At 44.3% G+C, this 14,094-nt stretch overlaps 1 protein-coding gene across 1 annotated transcript; it reads right to left on the bottom strand.

The window, feature by feature from the left end:
* Positions 1 to 5,373: 5,373 nt before the first annotated feature.
* On the bottom strand, positions 5,374 to 6,933 carry LOC123045791 (BAG family molecular chaperone regulator 1). The gene is made up of 2 exons (XM_044468967.1): positions 6,487 to 6,933; positions 5,374 to 6,112 (listed from the first exon to the last, which is right to left on the bottom strand). Exons 1-2 carry the CDS (start codon positions 6,770 to 6,772, stop codon positions 5,883 to 5,885), a joined length of 516 nt encoding a protein of 171 aa, XP_044324902.1. The 5' UTR covers positions 6,773 to 6,933; the 3' UTR covers positions 5,374 to 5,882.
* Between the last annotated feature and the right edge of the window lie 7,161 nt (positions 6,934 to 14,094).

Genomic DNA, 14,094 nt, shown 5'->3' with positions numbered 1-14,094 from the left:
TCCAAGGAAACCAGAACTGCCATAACTTCTGCAAATGAGCTCCGAAATGAGAAAACTCAAGCTTGTTTGAAACAAGACAACGAGTAGCATCAAAACAGCATACCCGCGGTTATAGTAAGAAGAGGCAGGGGAGGTATGCTTAGCAAACAAAGGAGTGACACCTCCAACAGAGAAGAACCGGCATACTCTCCAACATCGAAAACATCATAGAAGATGCATGTGAACTCCGTTTTCGATGAGCTCAAGCTTGTCATGAACATGACCAAAAGCTCCAAATCTCACAAGGAGAAGAACCAAACAAGAACCAATAAAGATGATGCAAGGATGCAATGGTTTGAGCTCTCTATGAACGATACGATCAAGCAACTCATCGAGAGCCCCGCTTGATAGTACGGCAAACGATCCTATAACCCGATCTCCCACAACTACCATGAGACCGGTAAAATAGAAAACCTATCAAGGGCAAACCTTTGCCTTGCACATGGTCCACTTGAGCTAGATGATGACAATCTTGACCCTCTCAAGTTGGACCACCTTTCTTGATTGCGATGGCTCGATGAAGACTAGTTGATTGCTCCCCCATACTCCTGTGGGTGAGCCTCTCTTACGCACATCTTCACAAGTCCATTGTCACCACAATGGACGGCAAGCTTCAAGCATTTGATCTCTTCGTGATGCTTCACTTGAACTTGCACACCACAACCTAACCCCACAAAGAACTCTCAAGAAGATCATGGGTTAGTACACAAAGCGTAATTGACAGTGCTTACCATACCATGGGGTCGCTTGATCCCTCTCGGTACATATTCTACGCTTTGTGTGTTGATCAACTTGATTTACTCTTTGACTTAGTCTTGATCAACCTTGAATCTTTCCAACTCTCTTCATTTGGATGATGTCTTGAGGGTAAACATGAATGATCACACAGTCTTCTTCTTCAAGACATGCTTGCAATAAGCTCAGCACTCACATGACCATTCTTTGGATAATTCCTTAATAGCACCTTGGTCAACTCATAAACTCCTTGAAACCACACATGGACTTCAAGAAAAGCCTATGGACAGATCCTTCAAATATAACTCAAGACAACCATTAGTCCATAGAGATTGTCTTCTTGCAAGATGAAGTTGTTGTGGTCACAATCAATGAAATGTACTCAAAAAAATCATGAATATATGAGCAAGAAGAACTAGCAACGGCAACCACAACCAACTGTAATCTATGGGTAAAGCAATGAACATAGAAAGCATGAGAGTTTTCGTCGGGAATTTTTCTTCACAAACCGTTAAATTCACCTCTCATGTTTGAAGCACCATCATATCCTTGCCCTCGTAGCCTTGAAGTTGATAATTTGTAATGATCAAGAAGCTTTACAAGAGCTAACTTCAGTGACTCGGACGTAGTATCTTTGATGTGGTACAGACATAGAAATCGTTCCACAACCTTCCCTTCATTCACATACCTACAAAAATTTAGAATGAATAGATAAATCATGGATGAACGTAGAATTGAAGTAAATAAAGAACCCAAAAGATAAAAGATAGTTACTAACCTCAACATTACTGCCATTTGTTCTTTCACCGATATATCACGTGACTCATCAATAAGAACAGAGAACTTTTTATCACCAAGCTCCCCCATAATCACTTCGGTGACTTCTTCTGCACAACACCTTGCAAGGTCCTTTTGTATTTCACCTGAAGTCATCTTGCAGTTTTCTCCACCACGATCAAAAGCATCTCTTACTTCTTCATTGCTATCCTTTAACCAATCTATCATCTCTACAAAGTTTCCCTTGTTCAATGAAGTAGTAGATTCATCATGGCCACGGAATGACAAACCTTGTGCTATGAGATACCTTACACACTCTAGAGAAGAAGTCAAGCGAATCTTATATAATCTGTGAGATTCCATAGTTCCACAAGCGAACTTGGGTGACACACTTTGTCTTTGATTTTTGAAATCATCATAATGCCGAACACAATTGTTGTGACCACTATTCAGATCACCTACATGCTCAGGTAAGGCTCTATATGCAAGTTTCCAGTCCCTAAAACCTGTTTTGGTGAAGACTTCAAACCCAAAGTGTTCAGCCCTTCCAGGTTGCTTGAACAAGAAACAATAGAAACAAAAGCTACATCCTCGGACTCGCTATATTCTATCAAGTTATACTTTTCATACCATGACTTAGAAAATGCTCTTGAATCCGTTCGGCGAAATTCTGATACTGGTTTGGTTCGACCCTTTAATATGTATGCCCTCCTAACTTGGTCTTGAATTTGTGGTGCATATTCAGCAATTTGTTTTCTCAGTGCGGGATCAGATTGAATTTCGTCCGGATTAAACTGACTATTGTTAGCAACATGAATAGGAGGGTCTTGTTCTGATTCCGGCTGCACAGCACTTGCATTCTCAATACTTGCTCTAGGAACCAAAAACCTCCTCATATCTAAAATTAATAACATAAGATTAAAGTTGGATGATTTGGAATGATTGAATGAACTAACTAACAATGGTCAGGTTAGATGTGTCGACAACAAAAGTGACAATACATATGCCAAGTGGAGGTCGATATTCCTTCAATCGACCTGCTCGGGGTGATAGAATCTTTAATTACACATGTCGCTGCAAATTACAGGCCAAAATTAGAATCCCCAAATTACTCATGCGTGTGCCTGCAGCTGAACAAGACTAAGCCCTAAACTCACCTCAATTCCTCTCCCCTAATTAGAATTTGGAAGACAAGCCACAAACTGCTAGGTGGAGGCGCCGTGGATTCCCGTCCTTCCGTGGATTGCCCCGCGATCTGCCGCTGCTGTCGAACGAACTGAACCATCATGGTCGATCGTGGCGGGAGGAGCAGGAGGCGAGAAGGCGTCAAGGGTTTCGCTAGTCCCTGGAGTATTGGGACTAGGCCTCTACGTTTGGACTACGGTGCAAGGCTCAGCCACCTAGGAAATTTTTGCCCAGGCAAATAACGCCAAACTTTGCTAATTAGGACATGGTTTATTAGTCACTATCAAGTGTTGCTGGGCTAGGAGCCCGGGCAGCTACCCCGGGTCGCCGGGTACCAGCTCCGCCACTGGTATCACATATTAGTATCATATATGGTCTCATTTATTGCCATGCAAGACACATAGTAGCATACCATTAATTATGATACAGTATCTTCTTAGGGCCTATTTGGTTCCAATAAGTCACCTAACTTATAAGTCAGGTGACTTAAAACTAGTGACTTATAAGTCACGCCTATTTGGTTGTTACCTGACTTATAAGTCACTTGACCACACCTTCCCACACCAATCTACATCATGCAGGTGATGGGACCCACGCAAAAGGGGGTGACTTATAAGTTTTAAGTTGGGGTGGAGCAATTTATGACTTATAAGTTGGGGTGACTTATAAGTTGGGTCTGTTTGGCAAAATAAGTCACTTTTTCACTTTTCGACTTATAAGTTGGTGACTTATTTGGAACCAAGCAGGCCCTTATGTTACTATAACCCTCTCTCTCTTCTTTAATTGGTGGCCATGTAAGCATGTTTGCGAGTCTCAAGTGCATGATACCGCTTACGTTACCCCCATTATGGCCAGCCTTATGGGATCTGCATGGCGGGTCATCAAAACACCCACAAATGTCTGAATTCAGCCGACCTTTTTTTAGGTTTTCATAGTCGATAATCAAATCGGGCTGGAGTTGTTCGTATCTCCGAAATCTCACAGATAGTCCCAACTGAGAGGAGCTTCAAAACCTCTCACCTACCCAAAAACCCTATCCGGCCAGTTGGCTCTAGAATCCTCCACGCATTCATGCCCGACATGACCAGTCATCCACCTATCTGCATTCACATCGGATATAGTTGGCCGGACGCCTACCCGCATTCACCCTCTCGCACCATCCGAGAAGCCTACTCTGGCTACCCACATTCACGCCTCCGCCACTCCATGCCTAGCCCAGTTATTTAAAACCTGCTAGCCAACCAAAACCTACCTCCGAGCCCTTTCCCTCACCCCTGAGACGTCGTCCGCCGTACGACCACCCCTAGTTTGTATCTACGTTTGTCGTCCGTTGTCTCAATGTTTGGCTCACAGCTTCCTGGTTCAAGCAGTTGTCCCCGGGGTGGGTTTGGAGGCTGACACATGGTGTCGGCGCCACCGATGTCATGCCTCGCAACCGCTCTCTCCTCACCCCTCCCACGCTACCCTTCACCCCCATCGATTAACATAGCTCGTCGGCGTCAGTTATCACTCTGGTGGCACCCCCTCCTATTCACTCCCAGCTAGAACCACTCCAACTAGCCCACCCCACCTGCTTGTCGGCCACCACTACTTAGCTGCCCGATTACCCCTCTCCATGTCCACATATGACAGGTTACCCGATACCGCTTCACTAGTGTCGACAATGCTATGGGCATCAAGTTCTAAGAGTAGATCTCCTAGGGTTTTGTACTCACCTCACCTCACTGATAGCAGTATCACCGACTATGCATCTACTTCTCTAAGAGCACTCTATCCTACATGCCACTTGTGGCCATTGCGCTGCAGAATTCCTTCTCACCCAACTAGACAGTTCAAACTTTAGATTCCATGTCGCTTCTGCCGCCATTGCTAGACCTCCTCCAACAAGAACCGACACACACATAAACCTCCTTTTCTCCTTCCATCGACTCCCTAGTGATCATACACCAACATCCTCTTTTGAAACTCCACATTAGTGTCAAAGCCTAACCCAATTACTAAGGGTACCGCATGATCTCTGTGGGTGAATGGTGGGATCAAGCCCATGACTAGCTGCGCACGAGTCCAAGGGTTCCTTCCTGAAACTTTTAATCCAACCCTGCATGGAGTTCACGCCTAGCAAGGAAGAACGCGAGGCAGGTACCCCTCGAACTCCTTGAAAGGACGCAGTCCATGCTCCAACGAAGGAAGGATCAAGTTGTTCACAACCAGGAGACCAAGATAGGAAGGGATCGTACCGACTTAAGAGAGGGTATAAATAATCACACGCCAAGTCCAGGAAGAGGACTTCACAACGGCTAAGATGACTGAACCGAAGCCCTAGTTTTAACATAGATTAAATTCAATCTTAGATAACCCGTCAAAATCGACAACCAAATTTCACATTGACTTCATGCCAATGTTAGCGGACCCCTACTTCGTACTCATTGATATATTTCATTTCGGACACGCAGGATTAGGGTTGTTACTTGAATCCCAAGGGCTAATTCCTGGGTAAAATCGTCCCATGCCCATCAGTAACTTGAGTTTACGTCCCATTATCATAAAAATCAATGTAGATTACTGGACCGTTGTTGTTCAGGTACTATGCGAACACTGTCAACATCTAGCACCAACTCCGGAAAAAACTTCTAAATGGAAAAAAGGACAACAAAAATGTGGTCTCATAACTTCATGGATCATGATACATTGATACATCTCATCCACAACAGAATTGCATGTAGCAAACAACTCCATATAGCCCACACTATGCCAGAGGGCACATGCCTTATCCAAGATTGCACTCTCCAATCTAACATAATAAGTACCACGCATGACATCCATAATTAGACTTGCAATTCCTGGAGGAGGCTGGCCCTTACAGCATCTAGAAGAAAGGACTTAAACTTGCAACTAGCTACAAATTGCACAACCATGCAATTATAATTAATTAAAAGTGATAGTACTCTAACTCTCACACGAGGAGGGCCTTTGCCCTTCCATTCCAATGGAGTGATGCTTAAGAACTGATCAGCAGGAGCGAACAACGCCATGCATCAGGTTCCAGATATGCTTTTTGTTAGCAATCTTGTGAGACCTGACTAGCTGATGCCTGATAGTGTGGTTGATTTAGATAACTGTTAGCGCGGTGGGAGAGGCCGGCCGGCCTACACCTTGATAAAAGTCTGATACGGGCTCTGCACGGCCTGGGCCGCGAGCGCTGCTCGGAGCTTGATGTCCTTGAGGGCAGGGTCCTCGAGGAGTAGCACCTTGTCCTTGTCGCTCACCCCAATCATGTGGAGGTGGTCGCTATCCTCCCTCTCCTTGCCCCTGAAGAGCAGCCTCTGCTCCCTCGGCTCCAGCCCCGTCACCATGGATACTACCACCTTCAGCTCACCTGCACAAAATAATTTTTATAACACATGTTAGACCTTGATCCAGAGAAGTGTACTTGATTTACTATATTCAGTGATTAAAAAAACACATTGCTTTGTACTACTCCGTACTAGATGGAGGAAAGTTCCGCTTAGGTTCCTACTCTGAACCATCGTGTGTACATTTTCTAGAAAAAATAGATTAGTTTATGCTTTGTAGTACTAAAAAACTATGAACCATCTTGTGCACGGTGGCAGGTCAGGAAGCCTTCCATCCGGCAGGTCCGTGCATTCTTTTTAAAAAATCACAAGGACGACGAACGACGCTATGATTTAGTACTCTATACTCTACTGATGGAGCTTCTAGGAAGATGGGGGTACTCTATGACTTACTCACCAAAAGTGCAGGTAGCTCCAATGGACACCTCATGCCAGGAGTACCCGGTGGCCACCTTGACTGTAATCACCTCGATGTCGCCCCTCCCGTCCCTCCTCTGCACCAGCATGCCCCCGGGCCGCACCTCCCACTCGATCTCCCCGCTGCCGCCGCCGCCACGGATGCCACCGGAGGCATCGCTGCCATTGTCGCTGCTGCTGCTGCTGCAGCTGCTACTAGACCTCCTGATCTTGGAGGAGCTCCTCCTGAAGAGCCTCTTGGGATTGGGGCACCTCAGCTTCATCATGGTCGCAAATGGCAGCTAATCTTTCCCGGATAACTCTGCTGTTCCTTGCAGTTGGTGCTGAGGCGCAGTTGAGCTGGTGGTGGCTGTAGGAACAGGGCTTGCTGTGTACATATAGGAGGCAAGCTAGCTAGAGGGAGGCAATGGGGGGTGGCATGGCATGCAACAGGACAAGCTTTGGAAGCGTGCACCTGTTTGTGAAAGGCGTCAACGAAGGGGACACTAAGACAGGCGAACTTGGCACCGTCCAAAGCGGCAGGCCAGGCTCTCAAAAGGAGAAACAACGTGTGAAAGGAAAGAGCTTCCCGACAGAGGAAATAAAAGAACACAAAATCAGTTACGGCGCTGACACACGGACCCGCGTTAACTCCACTGATATCGTTTCAGACTGTCACTGACGTGTGGGCCCAACAAAATTTGTCAATTGTTTGCACATATTAGTGTCTCTTAGGACAACTGCAATGCACATCATCAAATCGAACACACCAAACCGGATGAATTTTAAGAAAGTTCCACGCATCACACTCAAAACTGGACGATATATAACAAGTTCTCCTAATAAAATAAAATCTCTACCTAATAATAAAGCACGTACGGTTTCTGCCCGTTCGTCGCGTCAATTTGCAAAAGAGCCCTTACATTTTCATGAAATCAACCGGCAGTTCGGATTTAAGACACACCAAACCGTTATTTTTACAATTTTTTGAAAACCCCCCTGACTCTTTAGGTATTCCATCTGCGGATCATATTTAAGTCAAACAAATGCTTTTCTAAACCATCCATATCTTTTAAACCGTTACTCCAATTTAAACATGTTATATATAAAATTTGATTAGAAAAATACGTAGAATATGAATATAAGATTATTTTAATATGTTAAGTATTTATAAATATTATTTTGGAAGATATTTACTTCAAACAAATGGTTTTCTAAATTATACGTATCTTTTAAACCATAACTCCGATTTTAATATGTTATATATGAAATTTGATTAGAAAAATATGTGAAATCTGAATATGATGTTAATTTTACCTGTTAAATATTTTTAAATATTGTTTTGGAAGCAAACTTATAACTATAGGGCATGATTCATTTTTTTTCATACAGGCGGCGATCCGGATTGAAAATAAACAACCACTATAATCATATAGGAAAAAGAAAACATCGAGAACTACACATGCTTATCCTTGAATACGTCGCAGGGGAAAAGAATAGATTTCTCATCGCGAGTGTGAGTGAAAGCGAGAGAGAGGGAGAGGGAGGAGAGAGGGAGAGGGAGACGTCTTAGGATTAACCATATTCTAACACGTTTTGGTTTGTGTGAACACTAATGCCATCGCCGGCGAAGGTTAGTAGAAGGATAAGCGGCAACACAAATATGATGTGTCGCTAAAATAAAGGAGATGTGCCTAGGTCTTGAGTGATGGTTGTTCGGTTAAGAGTATGTGTTGTGTTTTTTCTTCCGTTGCAACGCACAGGCTCTTTTACTAGTAAAACTAAACTACGCAAGCTATCGGACAGTGACCTCGTACGCATGGCCGCCTTGGCTGGTGGCACCTCTGTCGTGGTGTCCTTCGCCGTTGTTGCCATCAGAGTCATCCTCGTCATGTTCCTTCAAGTCAGGAAGGGCGTGTAGGGTCATGGCAGAACTGTTCGGTCACTGCCCTGGCGCTGGCGATCAGACGCGTCATCCTGGCAGCATTGGTCGCGGAGGCCTTGCCCTTGTTGCCAATGGCATGGGCGGCGTGCTCAGACTCGGCTAGCCTCACTTTGAGGAGCTAGTCACTAAGCATGCGCCATCGTCGAATAACGTCTGGGCGGTGGCCTAGAACAACACGAGGTCGGGGTCGGCGCCACATCTGGCGTCACAAACGCGGCCTTGGATGTTACCTTCTCGTCCATTGCTATGGTGCCTCACAACATGTTGCCATCGTCGGGACCGATGTAATGTAGGATGTGCCCGTGTGTGTTCGCGAGCGCCGAGGAGAGCAACTCTTCTTGATGGCTACCGGGCACCACTGGCTCCATGTCGATTGACGACGGTGGTGGCGGCACCCTCACCTTGCCTCGTCATAGACATCTTGGCCATTATGCCGACCGGATGAAGTGTCCAACCTAGCTGCACAGTAGGAAGGGTGGCTCCTCCTTGATGTGACGTTTGATTTGGATGTCAGGGTATCACGGGGGTGGGGGAGGCTCCTCCTTGACACGACGGGGGCCGTCAGGGTGGCACCGGACCACAGACGTGGCATTTACGCTCCAGCGCAAGTTCTTCATCGCCTGGTTCTCCTTGTTGTTGTGCACAGCCTCAGCAGGGAGGGGCGGTTGCTGCTGCTCCTCGTTTTCCCATGAGAGCACGACTTCGTCCTTCCCAACAAAGCAGTGGAATACGATAGCCCCAGAGACCATGGGTGGAAACCCCATGATCCGGAGCTCCCTTCACAAGATCCACCGACCGGCGTCAAGAACCAATCGCTGCTGGACTTGCTCATCGCGTTGTGCAGAGGATATGAGAGGCGAGGCAGTGGTATGAGGAGAGGAGAGGAGATGGGGTTGGCCGCTGTGGCGCCTTCTTAAGTAGCCGGTGCAGGTAGACCGATGCCGCTTCAATCCGGTGCAGCGGCCGGAGTAGGTTTCTTGATCGCCACGCCAATGTGAACGCTAGCGCACTCAACCCTCGGGTCATGTCTGTCTGCCCGGCATCAATTCGGGTAGGCGGTCATTCGCTCTGCATTTGCACTAAGCGCCATGAATGTTTGATAACCCACAAGTATAGGGGATCGCAACAGTTTTCGAGGATAAAGTATTCAACCCAAATTTATTGATTCGACACAAGGGGAGCCAAAGAATATTCTCAAGTATTAGCAGCTGAGTTGTCAATTCAACCACACCTGAAAGACTTAATATCTGTAGCAAAGTATTTAGTAGCAAAGTAGTATGGAAGTAACTATAACGGTGGCAAAAGTAACAGTAGCAGTTTTGTAGTAATCGTAACGGTGGCAACAGAGAAGTAACTAAACAAAGAACAGTATATGAAAAGCTCGTAGGCAATGGATCAGTGATGGATAATTATGTCGGATGCGATTCCTCATGCAACAGTTATAACATAGGGTCACACAGAACTAGCTCAATTTCATCAATGTAATGTAGGCATGTATTCCGAATATAGTCATACATGCTTATGGAAAAGAACTTGCATGGCATCTTTTGTCCTACCCTCCCGTGGCAGCGGGGTCCTATTGGAAACTAAGAGATATTAAGGCCTCCTTTTAATAGAGTACCAGATCAAAGCATTAACACTTAGTGAATACATGAACTCCTCAAACTACGGTCATCACCGGGAGCGGTCCCAATTATTGTCACTTCGGGGTTGCCGGATCATAACACATAGTAGGAGACTATTGACTTGCAAGATAGGATCAAGAACTCACATATATTCATGAAAACATAATAGGTTCAGATCTGAAATCATGGCACTCGGGCCCTAGTGACAAGCATTAAGCATGGCAAAGGCATAGCAACATCAATCTTAGAACATAATGGATACTAGGGATCAAACTCTAACAAAACTAACGCGATTACATGGTAAATCTCATCCAACCCATCACCGTCCAGCAAGACGACGGGATTACTCACGCACGACGGTGAGCATCATGAAATTGGTGATGGAGGATGGTTGATGATGACGATGGCGATGGATTCCCCTCTCCGGAGCCCCAAACAGACTCCAGATCAGCCATCTCGAGCAAGATTAGGGCTTGGCAGCAGCTCCGTATTGTAAAACACGATGAATCCTTCTCTTTGATTTTTTTTCTCCCCGAAAGTGAATATATGGAGTTGGAGTTGAGGTTGGTGGAGGTCCGGGTCATCATCCTCCTGGTCGATGGCTTGTCCGAAACAATGGGTGTCGTCCAACTAACAATAATCCTGAAGAAGTTTTGTTTGCATTTATTTTGATTTGATTTGAGCATGAGACTGGGCATTCTGGTTACCGGCCATTTTCTCGTGAGTGATGAGCGGAGTCCACTCATCGTGAGAATAACCCACCTAGCATGGAAGATACACACAGCCCTAGTTGATACATGAGCTATTCGAGCATACAAAACAGAATTTCATTTGAAGGTTTAGAGTTTGGCACATACAAATTTACTTGGGACGGCAGGTAGATACCGCATATAGAAAGGTATGGTGGACTCATATGGAATAACTTTGGGGTTTATGGAAGTGGATGCACAAGCAGTATTCCTGCTTAGTACAAGTGAAGGCTAGAAAGAGACTGGAAAGTGACCAACTAGAGAGCGACAACAGTCATGAACATGCATTAATATTAATCAACAATGAGCGCAAGCATGAGTAGGATATAAATCACCATGAACATAAATATCGTGGATGCTATGTTGATTTTGTTTCAACTACATGCCTGAACATGTGCCAAGTCAAGCCACTCGAATCATTCAAAGGAGGATACTACCATATCATACCATATCACAACCATTTTAATAGCATGTTGGTACACAAGGTAAACCATTATAAACTCCTAGCTAATTAAGCATGGCATGAAAAACTATAGTATCTAATTGTCATTGCAAACATGTTTCATCCATAATGGGCTGAATCAGGAATAGTGGACTAATCATATTTACAAAAACAAGATAGGTCGAGTTCATACTAGCTTCTCTCATCTCAGTCAGTCCATCATATATCGTCATTATTGCCTTTCACTTGCACGACCGAACGGTGTGGATAATAATAATAGTACACGTGCATTGGACTAAATAGGAATCTGCAAGCATTTAATACAAAGGAGAAGACAAGGTAATATGGGCTCTTGGTTAGATCATCAATAATGCATATGAGAGCCACTCAACATTTTCATCGTGGTCTTCTCCTCTCGACCCCCAAAGAAAAGAAAAGAAATAAAACTATTTACACGGGAAAGCTCCCAATAAGCAAAACAAGAACGAGAAATCTTTTTGGGTTTTCTTAGTTACTACTATTAAAGGCATAGAAAGTAAACTAGCTAAAAGCTACATCTATTTTTTTGGGTTTTTCTTAAGATTTTTCAAGCACACAAGAAGAAGGCAAGAAAAGGAAATAAACTAGCATGGATGGTACAATGAAAAAGTATGAGCACCAACAACTAGAATGAGTGTGTGAACATGAATGTAATGTTGGTGAGAAATATGTACTCCCCCAAGCTTAGGCATTTGGCCTAAGTTGGTCTATGGCCACGCTGGCCTGGCGGATATCCAAAGTCGTAGCTGGGGTTGTACTGAGATGCAACAGCTACTGCCTGAAGAGCTGCAGCTTGGAGGCAAGCTGCCTCCGTCCTCCTCTTGTACTCGTTCACCTCCTCCCTTGTTATAAGATATCTCCTTTTTGCCTGAAAATTAAAGAAAGTAGGGGCAGGGAGGGCAACATGGATAGTACGCTGTCTATCAAAGATTAGTCGGTACTGGAGGAACTGGTTGTTCCTCTCAAGAAACTGATGGCGAACCATAGCACTATAATCTAGATAAGCAGGTGGTAACTCCATATCATTGTCGTGTATGGGTACACTAAGATATTTAGCTACATGAGTTGCATAAATTCCACCAAACAAATCTCCATTTTTACTATTAAGGTGCAACCTTCGTGCAACAATGGCCCCCAAGTTATATTGTTTATCACCTAATACCGCACTCTTGAGGACACTAAGATCTGGAACGCACATGTGACAAGCCTCATCTTTACCGTTAATGCATCTACCTATAAAGAGAGCAAAATAATGTATGGAAGGGAAATGAATGCTCCCTATGGGAGCTTGTGTGATTTCTCTAGATTCCCTCATAGTGATACTAGCAAGAAAGTCTTTATATTGGTTCACTAACATTGCCCCACTGCGGGAGTTTACAAGCAGTATCAAAATCTTCTAGGTCCATGATATATGATTTATCATAAAGATCAAATAAAATAGTGTGAGAATTGCACGAGGATGTAAATTTAAACCTCCTCACAATGGAATCAGTGAGGTAGTGGTACTGTAGGCACTTTTCTAACACGAAGTCCTCAAGATCATCATTACGCATATACGCGTCAAATTCATCCTTGAAACCAGCTTGGACCATAAACTCTTCTAAGGGCCATTCACAAGGCCGCACTTGAGCTTCCCTCGGTGGTTCATTGTCAGGCTCACATATCGCGAGCCTTGGTCCTTTATTCCTTGAGGAACCACCTTGGTACATTTTCCTATGCATTTTTCTTTCTCTGAAAAAATTCTGGAATTTTAGTGACTCAAAATAAAAGTGAACCAAACTCAAAAAGATTGATAGAAACTACTCCCACAAGTGCATAGAGGCTATATCATGCAATAAACTACTTTTGACCATATAAATTTGACATGCAAGCTCAAGAACAGGGTCACCTTAGCAGCAAAAATTTGCAATACATAAAGCACCAGAACAAAAAATAATTGGACCATTGGAGGAGTCACATACCGAAGAACAATCCCCCAAAAACAGTTTTGTGAATGACACTTTGAGCAAGGAGATCGAAAATGGCAGCAAGATGAGCTCGAACACGGGTTTGAGCTATGGGAGGATTTTTTTTCTGGAGGAAGACGAAGTGAGTGGGTGCTGGAATAAGTGGAGGGGGTCCACGTGGGGCCCACGAGGTAGGGGGCGCGCCCTAGGGGGTGGGCGCACCCTGTGCCCACATGGCCAAATTGTGGGGCCCCTCGTGTGTTCTTAGTGCCAGAAATTCTTAAATATTCTACAAAAAATCATACTTCATTTTCAGGGCGTTTGGAATTTTTTTATTTTTGGGGTATTTTTTATTGCAAGGATAATTCAGAAAACAGACATAAAATACTATTTTTGCTTTATTTATTCTAAATAACAGAAAGTAAAAGGAGGGTACAGAGAGTTGTGCTTTCTAACTTCATCCATCTCATGCTCATCAAAAGGAATCCACTAACAAGGTTGATCATGTCTTGTTAACAAACTTCTTCTGAATAACATGAAACCGGAGAATTTTAGAATAACACTAGGTTACCTCAATGGGGATATGCATGTCCCCAACAATAAGAATATCATATTTCTTCTTGACAGTAGGAAGAGGGAATTCAAAACCTCCAATAGTAATTGTTGAAATTTTTCCAATAGAATTGATACAATGAACTTGCGGTTGTTTCCTCGGAAAGTGTACCGTATGCTCATTACCATTAACATGAAAAGTGGCATTGCCTTTGTTGCAATCAATAACAGCCCCTGTAGTATTCAAAAAGGGTCTACCAAGGATAATCGACATACTATCGTCCTTGGGGAATATCGAGAATAACAAAGTC

Source organism: Triticum aestivum, chromosome 2B (assembly GCF_018294505.1).
Source record: "Triticum aestivum cultivar Chinese Spring chromosome 2B, IWGSC CS RefSeq v2.1, whole genome shotgun sequence".
Taxonomy (NCBI): Eukaryota; Viridiplantae; Streptophyta; class Magnoliopsida; order Poales; family Poaceae; genus Triticum; species Triticum aestivum.
Note: the sequence above shows the minus strand (reverse complement) of the source record. Positions and strands in the feature narration are given on the sequence as shown.

Coding starts and splice junctions, on each gene's coding strand:
- LOC123045791 (XM_044468967.1), bottom strand. CDS start 6,772: ATGATGAAGCTGAGGTGCCCCAATCCCAAGAGGCTCTTCAGGAGGAGC. Junction 6,113..6,486: donor TGGAGCTACCTGCACTTTTG/GTGAGTAAGTCA, acceptor TATTTTGTGCAG/GTGAGCTGAAGGTGGTAGTA.